This window comes from Trichomonas vaginalis, chromosome V, assembly GCF_026262505.1.
Source record: "Trichomonas vaginalis G3 chromosome V, whole genome shotgun sequence".
Lineage (NCBI taxonomy): Eukaryota > Parabasalia > Trichomonadida > Trichomonadidae > Trichomonas > Trichomonas vaginalis.
Genome location: NC_067207.1, coordinates 8,399,858 through 8,418,583, shown reverse-complemented (window position 1 = coordinate 8,418,583; position 18,726 = coordinate 8,399,858). Strand labels below are relative to the sequence as shown.

General features: G+C 29.0%; 3 protein-coding genes and 3 pseudogenes across 6 annotated transcripts, besides 1 other annotated feature; 4 read left to right on the top strand and 2 right to left on the bottom strand.

Annotated features, from left to right (window-relative positions):
• Positions 1 to 1,224: 1,224 nt before the first annotated feature.
• Positions 1,225 to 1,796, top strand: TVAGG3_0300190 (RNA polymerase II transcription regulator recruiting protein; the record flags this gene model as incomplete). The annotated part of the gene is made up of 1 exon (XM_001306710.1): positions 1,225 to 1,749. One exon carries the CDS (start codon positions 1,225 to 1,227, stop codon positions 1,747 to 1,749), a length of 525 nt encoding a protein of 174 aa, XP_001306711.1.
• Positions 1,797 to 6,193: 4,397 nt separating this feature from the next.
• TVAGG3_0300180 lies at positions 6,194 to 6,408 on the bottom strand (annotated as a pseudogene). Its single transcript has one exon. A coding segment is annotated over exon 1 (215 nt).
• Positions 6,409 to 8,262: 1,854 nt separating this feature from the next.
• Positions 8,263 to 18,726: part of a mobile genetic element that runs on past the window's edge.
• TVAGG3_0300170 lies at positions 9,002 to 9,815 on the top strand (annotated as a pseudogene). Its single transcript has one exon. A coding segment is annotated over exon 1 (814 nt).
• TVAGG3_0300160 (ribonuclease H-like family) lies at positions 13,391 to 14,568 on the bottom strand (the record flags this gene model as incomplete). Its single annotated transcript, XM_051229504.1, has 1 exon — positions 13,391 to 14,568. A coding segment is annotated over one exon (1,178 nt), but the record flags the coding sequence as incomplete, so codon positions are not given.
• TVAGG3_0300150 (uncharacterized protein) lies at positions 15,248 to 16,084 on the top strand (the record flags this gene model as incomplete). Its single annotated transcript, XM_051229503.1, has 1 exon — positions 15,248 to 16,084. A coding segment is annotated over one exon (837 nt), but the record flags the coding sequence as incomplete, so codon positions are not given.
• Positions 16,562 to 17,331, top strand: TVAGG3_0300140 (annotated as a pseudogene). Its single transcript has one exon. A coding segment is annotated over exon 1 (770 nt).

Here is an 18,726-nt window from a genome sequence, read left to right as displayed (position 1 = left end):
TATTTCCCCAACTTATGATATTATTATGAACTATATTTCTCGATAATTTACTCACGCGCGAATATTGAATAGATTCTTTGAAATTTTTGATTAGCACATTCAAAACTTTGGATTGTCTAAAAATCATGTTCCTCCATTAATGATATAATAAAAAAGCAAAATTTCAATTTAGTAGATGTGTTTATTTGGAAAATTGTTTTCAATTCAAAAGTTTTTTTTTCAAAAATTTATTGGAAAAGTTGAATGAAAAGGCATGAAAATAATATTTTCGATTAATTTAGAAGGTAATTCGGGACTAAGGATCAACTATTACAACCAAACATACAATCATATATCGAAAATGGAAAAAAATACAAATTTCCTAACAAAACAATTACCAAATGGAGAATCAGACTGATTCATTTCGAAATAATATGACATAATGATACAAATTCAATTATCAAAAACAAAAAGGCAAAATATTTAAAAAAGTGAAAAAAAAATGTAAAAAAGCAATTTTAGATGATCTACCTAAATAGGAATAATGCATTCATTAATGAAACCATTATACCAATAATTTCTGATTTTCAATTTAATGGAAAATAATTTCATTTTTTTCAAAAAAATATGGAAGAAAAAATGAATTATGTTGATTAATGTTTGATATTATCTATATGTTAGATTTATTGATTACATTTTTCAATAATTGTATCGCAGTTTTGAAAAATATAAATAAATCAAAAGACAGAAATTTAATTGATTTTATAAGAAACTGAAAAGCATTACTGAATGTATTAGATACAATTCTAACAATATTTATCCAATCCGATACAAAAATTGTTATTGGATTTATTTTACGCAATAATTATTATATTTGCATATTGTTTAAGTTCCTCTTTAAATTAATTATTATTTTATAATTTCAATGGACGTTCTCTCAAAAATAAATTCAAACCGTAATTTTTTCACAAATTAAATTCAAATAATTTTGAATTGTATTGAAATCTTTAAAATTTTAATTTTATTGTGTTTATTTTAATAAAACCCTTATGTAAAGCAAGAAAATGACTTAAAAACTTCTAATAATTTTGTGAGATAGTAACTTTTCAAAACTATCAATTCAGAAAAAATTATTTGTTGACATTTGATCTTTATACTTAAGTAGTTATTTCAAATTTTCGGACATTTTCCTTTACTGATGAATTCAATTTTTCAGAGCCATTATCGTTCAACTATAATTATTCAATGGAAGCTATTTATGAGCAACCATCCCATAATGGAATGAAAAGACAGAAGTTTACAGCCGATGAGGACACCCAACTCATCAATCTAGTCAATATTTATGGTACGCACTCATGGAAAAACGTATCCAAGCATATGAAAAACAGAACCACTAGGCAATGCCGAGAAAGGTACAACAATTATCTATCTCCGAGCATCAAGAATGGTCCCTGGACCCAACAGGAAGATATTTTGCTTATTTCCAAAGTAAAAACAATGGGGCCCACCTGGTGTAAAATTGTTTCATTCTTTCCGACTAGATCAGACGTAAACATAAAAAACAGATATGCATATTTGGTATCCAAAGGTAGGGCAAGGGCGTTAAAACATGCAATTAAGAATACAAAACCAAAGCCAAAGCCTATTCAAGCAGAATCGAGCGTTGAATTGTTCAACTACGCTCTTGACAATATAGATTCTTCTCTTACAGAAAAAATTTTTGCTTCAGATTCCATATTCGATTTCGATAGCATTGATCTTTATCCATAAACATTATATTTTGTATTGAAATTGTAAAACATTAATTTTCCGCTTTACTGTTACAGCATATCATTAAAAAATTATAAAAAGATTATTTTTCTAAATATACGTTAAAAACAGATTATTTCATGGTAGTAATACTATAATCTCTAAGCTATAGCTTACGCATCAATCGGATGATAATCCAGAAACAAATATGAACCAAAGTAGTAGGATATGACGGGTTTAGTGACTTTTTTTGTTACATCTATATATAGACGATGCATTAAAATATATTTATTTATAAATCATTAAAAAATTAACATTAATTTTAAAATAATTTATTTTTTTATCTTTTATAAAAGAAGCTATATATAGATGATGTCAGATATTCCGCGATTAATTAAACATTGTTTAAATCCTGAATGGGTTAAACTTCAATTTAAAAATGAAGATTGTGAATTATTAAATGAATATGAAAGCCAAAAATAAGCTAATGAGGTATAAATATAATGATAAAGAATATTTAATTTCATGGAATCAATGGAGTCATAATCAAAGACCTCATAAACGAGAAGAAGAAATTGAAAATAATGAAATGGAAATCATTGATGACATTAAAGAGGATGGAATTCCTAAATTTTGTAGAAAAACCTTTAGAACTAAGTTAGGAGCATATAAACGTAGAGTATTAAATCCTGAATATCTTAAACATCAATTTAAAAAGGAAGACTGCGAATTATTAAACGCTAATGAATATGAAAATGCTAAATCAAAACTGAGATATAAATATGGAAGTGATGAAAGGTGTAAAGATAAAGATAAAGTTTATTCAGTTTCATATAATAACTGGCACACGTTAGGAATAAGAAAACATTTAGGAGATTATGGGAAATGTTCTGAATTCTTTAAATCTAGTATGTATGAGAGAGTAAAAGAAATTAGAAATAATTATTTTCATGAATAAAAAATAAACTTTAAAAATTCATGTCTTACATTTTTGAATAATTTATTTTTTTAATTCGTAAGAAATGAGTGAATCAAAATTCGTGACTGTGAATCAATTAATGGATAAACTTTCACCAATTCTCACCCAGGTTAAACAAGTAGACGTTTATTTTGATGATTGCATACAAAGTTTATTTTATAAAGGTAAGTTTAATATTAAACCTATTGCTTTTGCATTTGATGGTAAATTAATCGAAAATTCAAAAATTTGGGAATTAATTCCGGATATTGAATTTATAACAAATATTAAGGATAAATGGTTTAAGGATACCCTTACATTGCGTAGTTAGAAAGAGAATATGATATTGTCATGATTGCTAAAGTTTTAGGCTCCAGAAATGAATATACATCAAACTGAAACAATTGATAAATTGAATGAACTTTTGAGAGGTTCTCAAATAAAAAAAATTATCTAATTTTTTACAATATTACTATTATTTTATCCACATATGTATATATAGTAATTTGAGAAAACTTTTAGGAAAAAATAAGTTTAATAAAAATCTGAATTTTACTTGTTGTGGGATTGTTATTAATTGACACTCCAGACGTATTACTAATAGTTATGCGTATGCAATTAAAGTATTTCTGATGGACAAAATGTGAGATTTATATCAGATAATTCATTTCTACTATTAAGTTATTCATTTATGAGTTTGCACTTATTCGCACTAAATAAATAACTATTAAAAATTGTTTTAATTAATTGACACCATATAATAGAGTGAATTTTGTTTATCAAACAACAATAGATGATAGATATAAAGCCAAGAAACTTGCTATTAATATGCTCTACTTGCTATTTCAATGTAAGTATGATATTTTCTAAATGTTTCGTTCAGATAACTTAGATATATTAGTCAAAATTTGAAATTTTAATAGCACATATATTAAAAATAATTATTATTCATAAAAGATTAATGAAATAGTAAAAAAAATCAATCAAATTATAAAAATACAACATTTAGAAGAATTCTTATTATCCTTCAAAAAGTCAGTATTTCTGCTGTAATTTTCTACAACATTGTAGTTATTGCACTTTGTCTATGGATTTGTATATATGTTATATATAAATTATATATCTAAACTGCCCATAAGTGCAATTTTTATATAAATTGTTTATTTCTTTAACAATTTCATATGAAATATGCTTTTTTAAGCGTATCAAAGCTGTGTTCTTAATGTGCATGGATATATCAAGAAAAATGTCGAAAAAAAATGTGAATTCACAAATTCACTGAATTTTCACCGTTTTTTGAATTTTGCTACAGCACTAATATTAAATAATACTAAAATCTTCTGTCTTTGTAAAAGAATAAATTCTGACAAAAAGTGCTCGTTTAAATTTAATGATCATCTGTATGACTAAGTGGTAAAAAGTGTTTATGACCAAAAAATGGTTACATGCTTAGTCTATTTTTCTGACAGGATACTCTAGATTTACATGATCTCTATTTCATATCTCCGTTTTTAGATTCTTCGACAGATTTTATGATAGAAAACCAAGATTAACAAATTTCCGGCATGTTAATGAAGAAATCTGCAGCTACCCTCAATATTATTTCAATAATCAGTATCGTTTCTCTTACAATTTATTTTTTCTCAATAATTTAACAAGAAATAACAATACACACTTGGTTTTACGTATAAAAGCTAAGTGTCGAACTTAATCAACTTTACTTACTTAGCAAATGAATATTTTTGTGTGTTGCGAGTTCTGAATGCTGAAGTTTTAGATTTCTCTTAAATGATATCATTGCACTTACAATGTTGTTCCAGCCTATCGCATAATCATAGAAAATCCAAAAAAAATAATATAAAGAAAATTCATGTCATGAAGTTCAAAAAATACCTGTAACATTAAAATTTGTTATGCATAATACATTTTAGCTATTATTGATTTTTTTAATTTTCGAGAAATTGAATGGTGAGTCCGATAGAGAAATTTTTAAAAATCCTAGTGCCTCATAGAAGTAATTTCCCTCGTCTCCATACTTCCAAATGTATGCATATGACATAAATTTTATGCATTACACAAGTGGCCAATAATATCTATAGAGTAAAAAATTAGAAATTTAATTTTTTTATATGATAGTTATATTTCAGATTTGCGAGCGTAACTTTTTTCTCCATGGCATACTTGTTTTAAGAGCAAATGATCAAAATCGTCCTTCAATTATTGAAGGAGCTGATATCTTTTGAAAATTGAATTGAAAGGGTATTCAATTTTCAAATTTCCTCTCAATTTTGGAAACATATCAACTCTATGAATTAACAATTATGTGCCTTCACAGTTTATCAGTCATATAAGGTGCTTATAAAGAAAAAAGTTACGCTCGCAAAATATGTTTTTATATAGATTTCACATAAAATAATTATGTAATTTCTAAAAAGAATATTTTTGTTCTTGAATATTAAAGTATATTGTAGTTTAAAAAGTTTTAAATATGTTGCTAAAATTTCAGGTTTATAGCTCATGTCTAGCATGACTTCTTTGTATGCGCAAAAAATCTGACACGTAAGGGTATCCTTAAACAACAAAACCACCTCACTAAAGTTCTTTGTAGATTAATGATTAAAACTGAGGAAAAAGAATTTAACGGGTTTAAATATCATCCATGTAAAATTTTAGAACTTGGTAACGAAAAACTTCAGAAAAAATTAAACGATAGACTATCAAAAGATAAAGTTGAAAGAGTAAATAAACTCGCTAAAGGTAATGGTAATGATGAAGAAGAATTTGATGAGTTCAACATAGAACTTTAAGAAACTAATGATTATTTGAATTTATGAAATCAATTATTTGATTCATTCTTTCTTCAATCTCTTCTATTCTTTTTGTTAAATCATCAATTTTCATTAATGAGGTGATTCTTGATTGAGGAATAGATTTCAAACTAATCACCCCTTTTATTTCTGAAATTTTGAATCCATCAACTTTAAACATTTTCTTCAATTTACACGTTGTCAATTCTTCAAATAATTTTTTATTATTAGCATAATAGTCATTAAATTCTTCAACAGATGAAAAATTTTTTATTTCAGTAATTGGTTTAACAACGTTTATTTTTTGTTGAACATTTTCACTTTCATTTATTTCTTCCTCCTCTGTTTCATTTATTTTTAAAATCGGTTTCATTTATCATTAAATAAAAATTAGAATATAAGTGATGAAATATATTTTTTTAATTAATATTAAATCAGAAATGGCGGCAGGATTCTTTAAAAAATTATGGGATGGAATTAAGAAAGCTGCGGGTTGGGTTTATAAAAAGATTATTAAACCGTTGCAAACTTTTTGGCACCAGTAGCGAAAACGGCAGGAACTATCATAGGTGGAGTATTAGGTAATAAAGCAGGTAATCCGGCGATGGGAGCACAAGCAGGTAACGCAGTTGGTGGAATTGCTGAAGGAATACTTAATAAAATAGGAGGTAGATAGTGGAAAAATAAATAAATATTATTTTTATCTTAGTATCGGTTGTAGTCTTTGATAAACTTTTTCTCTTTATTTAAAACTTCTCTTATTGGGGCAGCTTTTGGTGTTATTGATTCAGCAACGTCACTAATTGCTTCTTTATTCTTAAATATCCAATTTGCCCCCTTCTTCAATGTTTCCCAAACTTTACTCGCTCCTCTTTTTACTTTATCCCACAGTTTCTTAAATATACCTGCAGCCATAGTTGATTATTTCATTAAAATTAAAAATTCATTTTCATCTTTTAATTTTGATTTTTTATTTATTAATAAATGACGACTAACTATTTGGTGCCAAACACTAAACCGATTAATGGAAATGTGTTTCATTCATTCGAAAAGATAAATGAAATATTCGCAAAGAATGACGGTAGAAGATATTATAGAGAACTTGAAAAGTTCATGCTATGACTCTGATGCTCCATATTTGATGATAAACAAACTCATTTAAGAATTACAAATCCAGCTCATGATGTGAACCAATTAGGTGACACATATATTAAACGCAAAGTTAAAGCAACTCTAGTTTCAACTAAAGCTTTCACATGTGATGCGCTTTTAAATGCATGCGTTTATTCGTTGGTTACAAATCATCAAATCAAAGCTTTAAACAATTAGAAGTAGAAACCGAAAGAGGTGATGCCGGTTATCTTCAGATGGATTGCGCCCGTGAATCTTTCGCATTTGCAACATATAAACCAAAATCAGAAAGGAAAGTTAAAAAGTTTGTTCATTCGTTATATAATAATGTTCAAAAATATGATAACTCAGTATGTGGTAAATATATTGACCCTTCAGAAGTTTTCAAGAAAGCAAATGAAGAAGTTGATGTCACTTTTGATATGATTATTCCGGTAAATGATTTGTTAGCATTTCAGGCGTTCGATGATTATCCTAAATCATTTGGTGATATCATTCTTAAATATTATGTTTTCAGGGATACTTTAGTATTTTGTCAGGTTGACCCGTTAAGAGTTGCTGATTTACAAAATTACGTTTATGAAAAGATAACTGATGAAAATTATGAAAAGATTATGAATCATGTTTATAAATATGATCGCAAATTCCAACAAATCGGACTTCCTGCCAAATTAATTACAAGCTTAGCCGCTACATCTGCTGACGCAACAGTTGATGACGTTATTATTTCATGCACAAAGATGGAAGTTTTAGAGGATAAATGCATTACACCAGGATACGGTTTAATTGAAGAATCAGTTAAAGCAATACCACGTTTATTTCAGTAAGGAAGATCCATTCATGATTCCAGCTCAACATATTGACGTTCGTTCACTAAATGGAGGTTGCATCACTCCTGAAGGTATTAGCTCAGATTTCTCATACGCTCTTCATAATGTTACAGATGTTGTGTTAGCATTTCGAAGAATGCATGCAAAGAACAGTTTTAGAAAATCCAATGCTTCGAGGTCTTCAGGTCACTATAGATTCCAGAAACTTCCCGATCAAGCGATGACCACAGTGGGCGACATATTCTTTACACGTATGCTTCAAGCTTCTGATTTAGATGGAGTGAATGAATGCACAGAAGAATACGAGGACTCATTAACTAGACCACTGAATGCAGATGATGGCACGCCATTAGCTAGAACATGGAAAGACCAACTTCATTCTTATGCACCTATTCAGTTCAACGTGATGGAGCGGGTATATTCTTTGATGGATTAGAAACTTTCAACTCACAAGTTACAGTACAAGTGAAAGCTTATCCAATCATTCAGGGTGAAAATGACACTTACTGTTCAAAGGTGACAAATCTCCTCAGGTTTGGTTTATAGGCGCTACATATTGGACATGGACACCGGAAGAAGGTTTGAAATATCATCCAACAGGTACACCACCACAGTATAGAAGTTCATATGATGAAATATTGATGAATAAAATGTTTAAAATTATAAATTTATTTTTGATTAAATGGATTTAAATTCATACACCCCTTATGAAGAATTAGCAGGAGTATATAATACATACATAGATGATATGATTAATGAAGCATTGAGTGATAATAGAAATGCTCTATCTAAGGAAAAATTAATGAAAATTCCATATTCTGAATGTTACTTAAATTCAATCACTGCAGCAATTGGTAAACAAAATAAAGGTAAAACATTAACGATATTAAAACAAATTATCATTATTGCTAACACTTCCCCCTATTCACACGTGTTAATTTATATCAACCGTTCAGGTTCACCTTCAGATGATACATTTGAATCTTTAAAGCATTTAATCAAAATTCCAATTATTTATTTATCACAAGAAGAAGCAGAAGATTATTTAAAAAACTTTTTAATGTATAAAGAATTATATAATACAATCAAGAAGCAAGGATTAGAGGATAAAATTATTGATAAACAAGGGATGAATTATTTGAAACACTTTCTATTTCAAATTTTGATAGAGAATTTTTGCATTCACTCATTTTTCTAGATGATGCAGTGAAATCAAAACTAATAACAAATGAGAAATCATATTTTAATCAGTTATTAACTCAATGTCGACACATTCAGTGTTCATTCTTTATGGCTGTTCAATATTTCAAAGCATTAAGCACAAACATTAAATCAAATCTATCAACCCTTTTCATTTTCAGTGGGTTTAGTCGTCAACAGTTGAACGTTATGCTTTATCAAGTGAATTTACCAATGAGCATTAATGAACTTTACACACAATATCAGCAATTAGGTGAACATGGAAAAATAATAGTTGATTTAAATAAAGGGTGTTAAATTTGATTAACTTTTTATAATTAATTTTTATTTTTTATTTATAATTAAACATGACAGAAATAGCAAATCTTCTACAGGTTCCATTAAAACAAGGGACAAACAAAAGGGGTGCATATAATAGAACTATGAAAGTTCCTGATGGAATGAAAGAATTAGTTCATATTGTTGCTGGTCTTCAAAAAGATGTTAAACAAATGAGAAACGTTTTAACATTACCAGAAGCTCAAGCATATGCCAAACGTCAAGGGCCAAATTGGGAAGCACACGAAGCAGACATTACGGTCCAAATGGAAAACCTGATGGTATAAATGAAGTTTTCGTTACTGATGGTCAAGGTAATATTAAAGTCATAAATGGTTATAAATTAACTATAACTGATTATCCTAAACGTAAAGCATATAATGAACGTTATCCTATGCAATTTGATGAAAATGGAAAAGCTGTTAAACAATACATTGGAGAAGGTGAAAATGGTCCAATTAATTCATACCGTTATAATCCATATTCTTATTTCAATGAAGAATTAAATGCTATTGAAGAGGGACCGGATGGATTACCACGATATTCTAACCAGTTTGATGGTCAATATGCAAATATTAGACCTGAAATTTCAGCTAAGAAATTCTTTAAAGTTGCTTTATTCGATCCAGTTTTCGCAAATGTTAAAGATGAACTTAAACAGCAATTCCAACCAATTATAGTAGCAAGAATTGCATCAGGTGCTTTATCTCAAGCATTCAAAGATTTAATTAAGAAACCATTATATCAGCAACGAGGTTTAACTTATGATTTAGTTAAGGAATCAGATAAAAGAAAATTTGAGAAATCAGATGATTATAAGAATGCAATTAATGAATATATTAGGTCTTTTAATTACAATGAAACAGCTAAAAATAAACTTCAAGAACAAATACAGGGAATAATAGATTCAAAACTTCCAGCAAAATAAAAGTTTAAATATATTTTTTTTATTCGATTATAAATGAGAAGACGTTTCACTAGTCAAAAGAACACTAACGCAAAAGCAGAGATTACGGTTGGTTATAACGTAAATGATGATAAATCACGAATTATTCAAAATGTTAAAGTTAATGTTAGCCCTGAATTAACAAGGTCAGCAACTCAACCAAATTTATTAACTCGTGACTTACCGAAAAAGGAGGAGGAGCAAAATAAAGAAGATGGAGACCCAATCATTTTATCTGAACCCGGTAAAGAACCTGTTGAAATTCCTACTTATCCAACATACCCCCGCCTCTTTCATCAAACATCGAGAACCCATATAAAATAGACATTAATTCTGAATTAATGAAAATTTACCGTGATATAATAATTAATAATTATGATTCAATAATAAATTTAATTGATCAATCCGGTTTAATTATTTTACCTTATGAATCATTAATTCACATTATCGCCATTCTTTGTGATGTTCAAGATTCAGACGTTAATATTCAATTTTTCATAGATGATGAGGTTTCATGCTGCGGAACAGTTGCAAAAATAAATCCTATAAAGGATATTAGCACAATTAAGATATCAAAGAACGGAACAACAACTGAACTTCATTTAACATATAATGATATTTATAATAAAATAGTTGATGAATATAAAATATCACTTGAAAAATTCTTTGTTAAGGCTATTTAATATTCAAGCATTAACATTATCGAATAATAATCCTTTGAATCATAATCAATAATAATTGACCTTTCACCAGTTTCTATCGTTTGTTTTATTTCTTTTTGTTCCCCACTATCCGGATCGGTCATTGTAATTGTTTTTGTTATAGTATCAGCTTTATCTTTAACTTCAATCTTTTTTCCATCGGGATATTTAAACCAAAATTCCAAAAATTCGATATTGTCAATCTGTTCATATTTTAATCTATCAATTACATTTTTAATACCATCTGAAAATCTTATGAAATGGTCATTATATGGGTTTGATTGAACTAAATTTGAATGAAGTGAAATATAACCTGTTGATGAATATGACACTGACTCATATTTTCTGAAAACACTAAAATTTATAACATGAATGAATTTCTTATTCGTTGAATTTATGAATTCTTGAGGTAATCTTATTCTAGTTTTATTTATCACTGGAAAATAACGCTTTACCATATTTTTAATCGTAATAAAAAATGTCAATTATCAATATTATTTCGAATAATAACTGTGAATTAAATTTAACAGTTAGCGGAATTTATAATGTTACTCTCGTTTCTGTGAGTGGTAAATTTAATCCCATTCTTTTAGACCCTTCAGATTATATATCATTTATTAAAGATGACCTTGAAAAAACGTATGATATGTATATAAATAATGTGATAGCGAAATGGGATATTAACATGATTTTAAGTTATTTAAATGAATCATTTATCGTATGGTATGAAGAAAATTTTAAATCAAAACCCGATAAACTTTTTGAACTTGATGAAATAAATAACCTTATTAAATTCCGCTGAAAATTAAATTTTGTACTCCTCATCTTCGTTCATTGTTGGGGATATTAAATTTTGAAAAAGATGTTGGGGATGTTTTGTATTCTGACACTGGTTCCAATTTCATTTTAATCAAATGTGATAAAGTTAATACCCCAATGAGATTTTCACATCAAACATTAGACCCTAACTCTTACCCATCAATACAAAACATTTTATCCATCAACTTAAACACATTTTCTTTATCATATCCGTTTCAATTATCCGGGAATTCATTTATTCTTCATTCAAAAGATTTATCAAATATTAAATTTAGAATAACTGACCTATTTGATTGTGATTTAGAATTTATGAATGAAATATTATGGCAATTTCAAATAGAGAAAATAGCTGATGAGATAACGGATTAAATATTTATTTTTAAATCGTAATAAATGATTAAACAACAGCAACTTAAGGCGCAAAGCGCCCAGGTCCTTCAGACCATTACATACGCTACATATGCATATAATTCAAAGACGGCAGAACAAACGCAAAGGTTGAAATATAGATCCAAGGTGAAGTCATTTTTCTATCCCTGGGATAGACGATACACCCAAAATGTCACCTTTTTTGGGATTTTTTTAAGGTTCTCGCTGGCGACCCCCCATTCGTCGAAAAAAATGGTGATTGGGGGGTCGCCAGCAAAAATCAAATTTTTTTTTCGACGAACGGGGGGTCGCCAGCGAGAACCTTAAAAATAAACCTCTGAAATTTTAAAAAAGAAAAAAGTGTGAAAATCCCCTTGATTCGAACCAATGGACTTTACGATTATACTATGACTCTTACCATTGAACTATGACTCTAAGGGTTCGAAAATTTATTTGGTTATAATATAAACTTTAATGAAAAATTAATCAGATCAATTTAGAAATATTTATTTCATAATATTGAATGAATGTATAAATCTAAATAGTATATTATCAAAAAAAAAAAAATAAAAAATAAAAAAAAATAAAAATAAAAAATTAATAATAATAGTACCATCACCACAATTAGCAAATTCAAAAGATATATGAATTGCTATCGATCTCTTTCAAACAAACACATAGAAATTTTGATTAAGTATTTCAAATTTTTATATGAGATAAATATTGAACAGATAAAATATAAAAAATTTTTAATAATAAATATAGATATTTATTTTGTAGCCATTAAAATTTCTCGGCTATCTAATAAAATTTTGTGAGAACGTAATCTTTTCAAATTTAGTATCAATCTTTGGTCTTTTATTGTTCTCTCACATGTTGCTTCTGAAGGTGAAGCGGAGATAACACGAAGGGCGATATCTGCAAAGATTGATACATTGCCATCTCTATGAGAGATTTCTTCCCAACCGTATTCTTGACGTTCTTGAATCATATCATCAGAGAAGATATCATTATCACTATTAATATACGTGTTAAATAGTGTAATAATATCTGTTATTGTTTGACCCGGAATACGAAATTGTTCCAAAATACTTTTGAGATACTGCCTAGCTGCAACAAAATGGTTAACCGGCTGATTTGAACTAGATGTTACATCTGCGAGATCAAGCATAGGAGGGTCAATTGTAGCAGTTACCTGACGAATTGATCCCTCCTCAACCATATCAAGAGAAACTTCAGTCGAACCTTCTTCAAAGATAGAGTCCATATAGATAGATTGAATGTCTTCTACTGGATTAACGAAAGTTACGTTTGTAATATCAAATGAATTAATTGCCGGAGATTCGTTGATCTGCGCTCCGTGGACGAATTTTTGGTTGAAATAATACCTACCTTTCGGTGTAAAAGCGAAGGCTAAGCACCAAAGACCTCCAAAGTCCGATCCAAGGGTATAGTTCAACAACGATCTTGAAAGGATTCCAGCAAAAGGATTGTTGTTGCTGCTGGAAAGGTATTGGAGTGCTTCAATACCCTTGCAAAGCCATACGTAGCAATCAGATATCTTGGTTTTATCTGATTCGAACGTGGAAATAAGCTTCTTGAGAATTGCCAAGCAGTCTCTTAAGAACTTGATGTTTTCAATATCAATACGCGTATATCTTGAAATTTTGTCTTGATACTTGATAATAAACATACAAATATTATAATCATAGATCCACCTGGTGGATACATGCTTTGGACAGAGAGCTCCGATGTCTTCAACATGGATTCTACAAAGAGCTGATATTTCGTGGATATGTTTCACAATTGCTCCTAATGCTACGTCTTTTGTTGTCATATATTGATAACAATTATGAATCCTGTGGCATAAACACGGGATAAACAAGATTTTGAATAACCTTGGGTCATTTGAGTTGTAGAACGATTGATTCCATCCTTTCTGAAAACATTTCAATTGCGCTTTATTGCCATCGCAAACTACACTGCTGATCTTAACATCTCTAATGAAGATTCTGTTAAATCCTTGAGTAAGCGAGTGGATATAATCTTCAGATGTTCCACCATTCATTTGGATTGACTCAACAGGATAGGGCCGCTTGCTTTGCAGAGGATTTGTGAGGGAGAAGTCCAGATTGTGAAACTGCTGAGTCTTCCCCTCATCAATGGCAACACAGGTACAGGCAAGCTTAGCAAACTCATCAACTTTTGCAACATGGATTGAATTTGCAATTTGTATCATTGTTTGCCTTAGTTTGTCAGTTGAAATAGGCTGGTATATTTGAGAAGCTAGTTTATCAACATTGATGTTAACATTGTGTAACTGTGGGAACTTCAATATCATCGAGTCTGCAGTATACATTATAATGGTTTTAACTAGCTTTGTAAACTCTGGGCTTGAGAAGGTATTCAGAGCCAAGTTAAATCTTCCAGTAAATGTAGCAAGCTGTTCATAGATATCCCCTAACGATATAGGTGTAAGCCCTGTTGCTGGGACGTTTTGATAGTATTGATCGATTGTTTGTTGTGATGCTACTTCTCCTGGTGTGCATATGTGCCGTTTGTTTTGGATCCATTTTTTGAAATGATCCTCACGCATTTCTTCCATTGCACAGTGGCATATAGTTCCGTCAGGACGCTTTACTAGTTCATTGCATTTAACATAATATTTTCCGTACTTGTCGCCTGGTTTTTTATATCTAAGATACTGATGCTTAGTACCGACCTCAATGTCTTTATAGTACGTCGGTACTGCATCAATCATTGTTGAAATAATGAAGTGATTACTTAAGCATTTTTATTCTCAATTTGTTTTGAATAAATTCAATTTTTTAATGCATAATTTTTAAAAATTCTCTAATATACCTTAGATATAGATACATTTATTATCAATTCAAAAATTTCAATATAGTTTTGGGATGGGTAGCCCATCCCATATATTCAAATTTTCAATGATTTTGGGTTGGGATTCCCAGACCAGAATAATTTCTAATTATAATTCGTAAAAATATATGTATATCTCATTATTACATCATTTAATATATTTTTAGTTAAATAGTCACTATTTTCACAATTTTTATTATTAATTACTGAACTAAACAGGTTTCAAATAGAAAGAGTATAAAAGATAAGTGTTTTTCTACATGTGTTTCGATAAGAATTATAATAATTGATGGTTTTTACAGCCAAATTTATTTTATTATTTAAATTTCAATGAAAAAAGATAAGAATTTTTTAATAAAAATTTTTTATTAAGAATTTTTTTTTGTAAAATTGACACTGGGATGATGATAGGGCTGGGATCTTATCCACCCCGTTCATTTGGGAAAATTGCAGATCTATAGTTGAAATATGGAGATTTGGAGATAGTATTGAAAAATGACCATTTCGAATTCGTTTGCAAAGGTGGTGCAGTGATATCAAATATAAAAGAAATTTTATTTATGAATTCAAAAATTAAAGGAATAACGGATGATATAACATCAATTCCACCAGAAGAACAGAGATATTACGCATTAAATGCATTTCCTAAAGTTTTGAAGATTGGAAGATTTAATTTAAATGAGGAATTCATAGAAGGTTTCCTAAATGACATAATGAAGAAGGTGGATAAGGAATATGTGGATAGTGAGTTAATGAAGAAAGCAGATAAGGAATATGTTAATACTGAATTAAATAAGAAGGTAGATAAGGAATACGTTAATACTGAATTAATGAAGAAAGCAGATAAGGAATACGTTAATACTGAATTAAATAAGAAAGCAGATTTAGTTTATGTAAATACCGAGTTAAATAAGAAGGCAAATTTGGTTTATGTTGATGAAAAAGATAATGAAATTAAAGAAAAGGTTGAATGGGATCATGAATGGACATTGGAGACTTTTAAAGTTAAAGCTGATACAGAATGGGTTTCAGGATGTTTAGACCTTAAAGCAGATAAAACTTATGTTAACGATGAGTTAGAGAAGAAAGCAGATAAAACATATGTTAACGATGAGTTAGAGAAGAAAGCAGATAAGGAAAAAGTTATTTCATTCATTAATACTGAGTTAGCAAAGAAAGCTGATATATCATTTGTTAATGAAGAAATAAAACAATCAGAGGTCTATTTTACTCCACCATTTTTAAATTTTATGAAATCATCAGATAAAACCTTTGATATAGATCCTTTTGAATGGATATGTTATGATGGAGTGACCATGTATTTATTTTATACAGCTGGAGTGCTTTATTATTTTAAAACAAATGATTTTAAAAACTATGAATCATTTACTCCATCTGTTTGGAATCCTGATACACGAAAGCCAATCATTAATCCAAGAATTTTATATGTTGAATATAATAACGGTAAATTTATGGGAATGATAACGGTTGGAGATGATTTTTGCCCTTGTTATTCATTCGATTGTATCCAATGGTTCAAATGTAATTTAAATCAAGATGCTAAATTTAAATATCCAAATAATCCTATTAGATGCGTTAATAATAAATGGGTACTAATTTATGAAGTCAATCAAATTTTCATTAGTGAGGATGGGATAAATTATTATATGTTTAGTATGATGTCATCAGATTTGGAAATTGATTATACAAGTAAGTGGTATTACATTAACAACATGTATTTTATCCTACAAAATGATAAAATTTATAGATCATATTCAATACCATTTGGTCGTTTTGAACAAATTTTTCAAGCTGATGGAGACATTGAAGCTTTATGTTATGGATCAAATGTTTGTGTTCTTGTTTCAGGTGGTATGGTCTATTCATATCCTGTAAGTTATAACAGACATATTTATTTATCACAAGATTTATCAAATTGGGAATTGGTTTATTCATTCACTCCAAAACTTACTCGAAATTATAGATTTACTAATTTATTTTATATTGATGGTATTTCATTGCTTTAGGATGTGGTGATTTAGTAAATATCAGTAGTGATGGAAGAAACTGGTCTGAAATCACAAAATTTCAAGATGTTAGAAAAGCAATTTTCAAAAATAATACGTTAATATTGATAACAAGACCAGTTTTAAATACTCACCCAAATTCAATATTATATAATAAATTCAATATTCATAATGGATTAAATACAATTCTTGAGATGATTTACCCCATTGGTTCAATATATACATCAATGAATTCAACAAATCCAGCTGATGTATTCGGTTTCGGTACATGGCAGCAGATTGTAGATAAATTCTTATACTGTGCTAACTCTTCAAAGCAAACAGGAGGCTCAAAGAAAATTAAAGAAGCAAACTTACCTGCGCACACTCATAAAGAAACGACAAACTTTTCTGGCGACCATAGCCACTCATTAAGAGACCACCCATTATACAACTCAGACTATAAAGCTGGCAATGACGTTTTATCTCCATCTTATAACAATTCAGCAAAAAAAACTTTTCGACCAACTGAACCAGGAGGAAATCATGTCCATACTTTCACAACAAATCCAACAGGCTCGGGTGAAGATTATATGCCACCTTATATGACAGTTTATGCATGGTTTCGTGTTCAATGAACGCTCAATGTTTGTTTCACAAACTTTAGAACGGCATAATTTAAATTTTTATTTTAGTATAAATGAAGATTCTACCATATGGTGTTATTGGAAGAGATAAAGATGGAAACCCAATATTTGATCCAAAGTTAAAATTAAAGTTACTGAAACCAAAACAGAATGAAAAAGAGAAAAATGAGAAAATGAGAAAATGAGAAAATGAGAAAGAAAAAAATTTAAATTATGCAATTTTATTTTTATCATAAATGACAAAATTAATTAAGCCAACTATTTCTAAATTAATGATACCAATGAAATCATTTCATGGAGTACTTATCCCAGGTTCTTCACAATTAGCCGGGGCAAGTGTTGTGGCTCAAGGTGGAACATTAGCGAATCCATTCAAATTAACTAAAGATGAACTTAATAAAATGATGATAAAATAACTGATAACAAAATTTTATTTTTATATAAATGGATACCCCACAAGCTCAAAATTTACCACGAATCATAACAAGGGAGGAAATGATAAAAATGATGCAAGAACGAATTAAAAACAACAAACCACGAAAACCGAGAAGATGCGGTTATGCAGTAATGATGGAAAGAAGAACCCAGAAGGGTTCGGCGTCTCGAAGAGACGTTGTCGAAGAGGAATAAAAATTAAATTTGGATTGAGTTTAAAAATTCATCTTTATTAAATTCATCTCTTCCAATCAATTTATTTATTCTATTAAATTCTTTATTTTTGCTTCACTCAGTTAAGGATTGAACGGTAAGTTTCTAATTTTTCGATTATTTCTTTCCTCTCTTTATCGTTTTCAATTACTTTAGTTTTATGGCATCAGCCCCACCGCATTGCGGCTTCTTTTTGTAATAGCATATTTTTGATTTAATTCTGTTTAGTTTCTTTTTATATTCATTGTCTGGACTCTGAATCTTAATTGAATCAGGACTCTTGGCTGCTTTGTTGTCACTCATTTCTTACGAAATAAAAAAATTAAATATTATTTAAATATAATGGAGTAATAAAAAAATCGGAATTTCTATTAATTTATTGTCAACTTCAACTAATGCATTGCCGTTAATATATCTAACAAATTCAGCTATTGTGTCAAATCTTCGTCTTTTTTTGTCATTGATTTATTAGTTTTTCCATAATCGAGATGAATCAAAACTTTATCCCCTTGTTTAAAATTCATGAGCCCCGAATTAATTTGTTCACGTTTAACATCATTTAACCTTTCCATTTGCTTTCTAATATATTCCCATTCTTTTGAAATATCATTTTTCATTTCCACTGGTTTCATGTTTATAGTTCTATGCCATGTATTATTGTAATAATATACTAACTGCTGTATGATGGAGTCATGATTTCCATCCCAGTATATCTGACCGTTAACCCCTAACGCATCT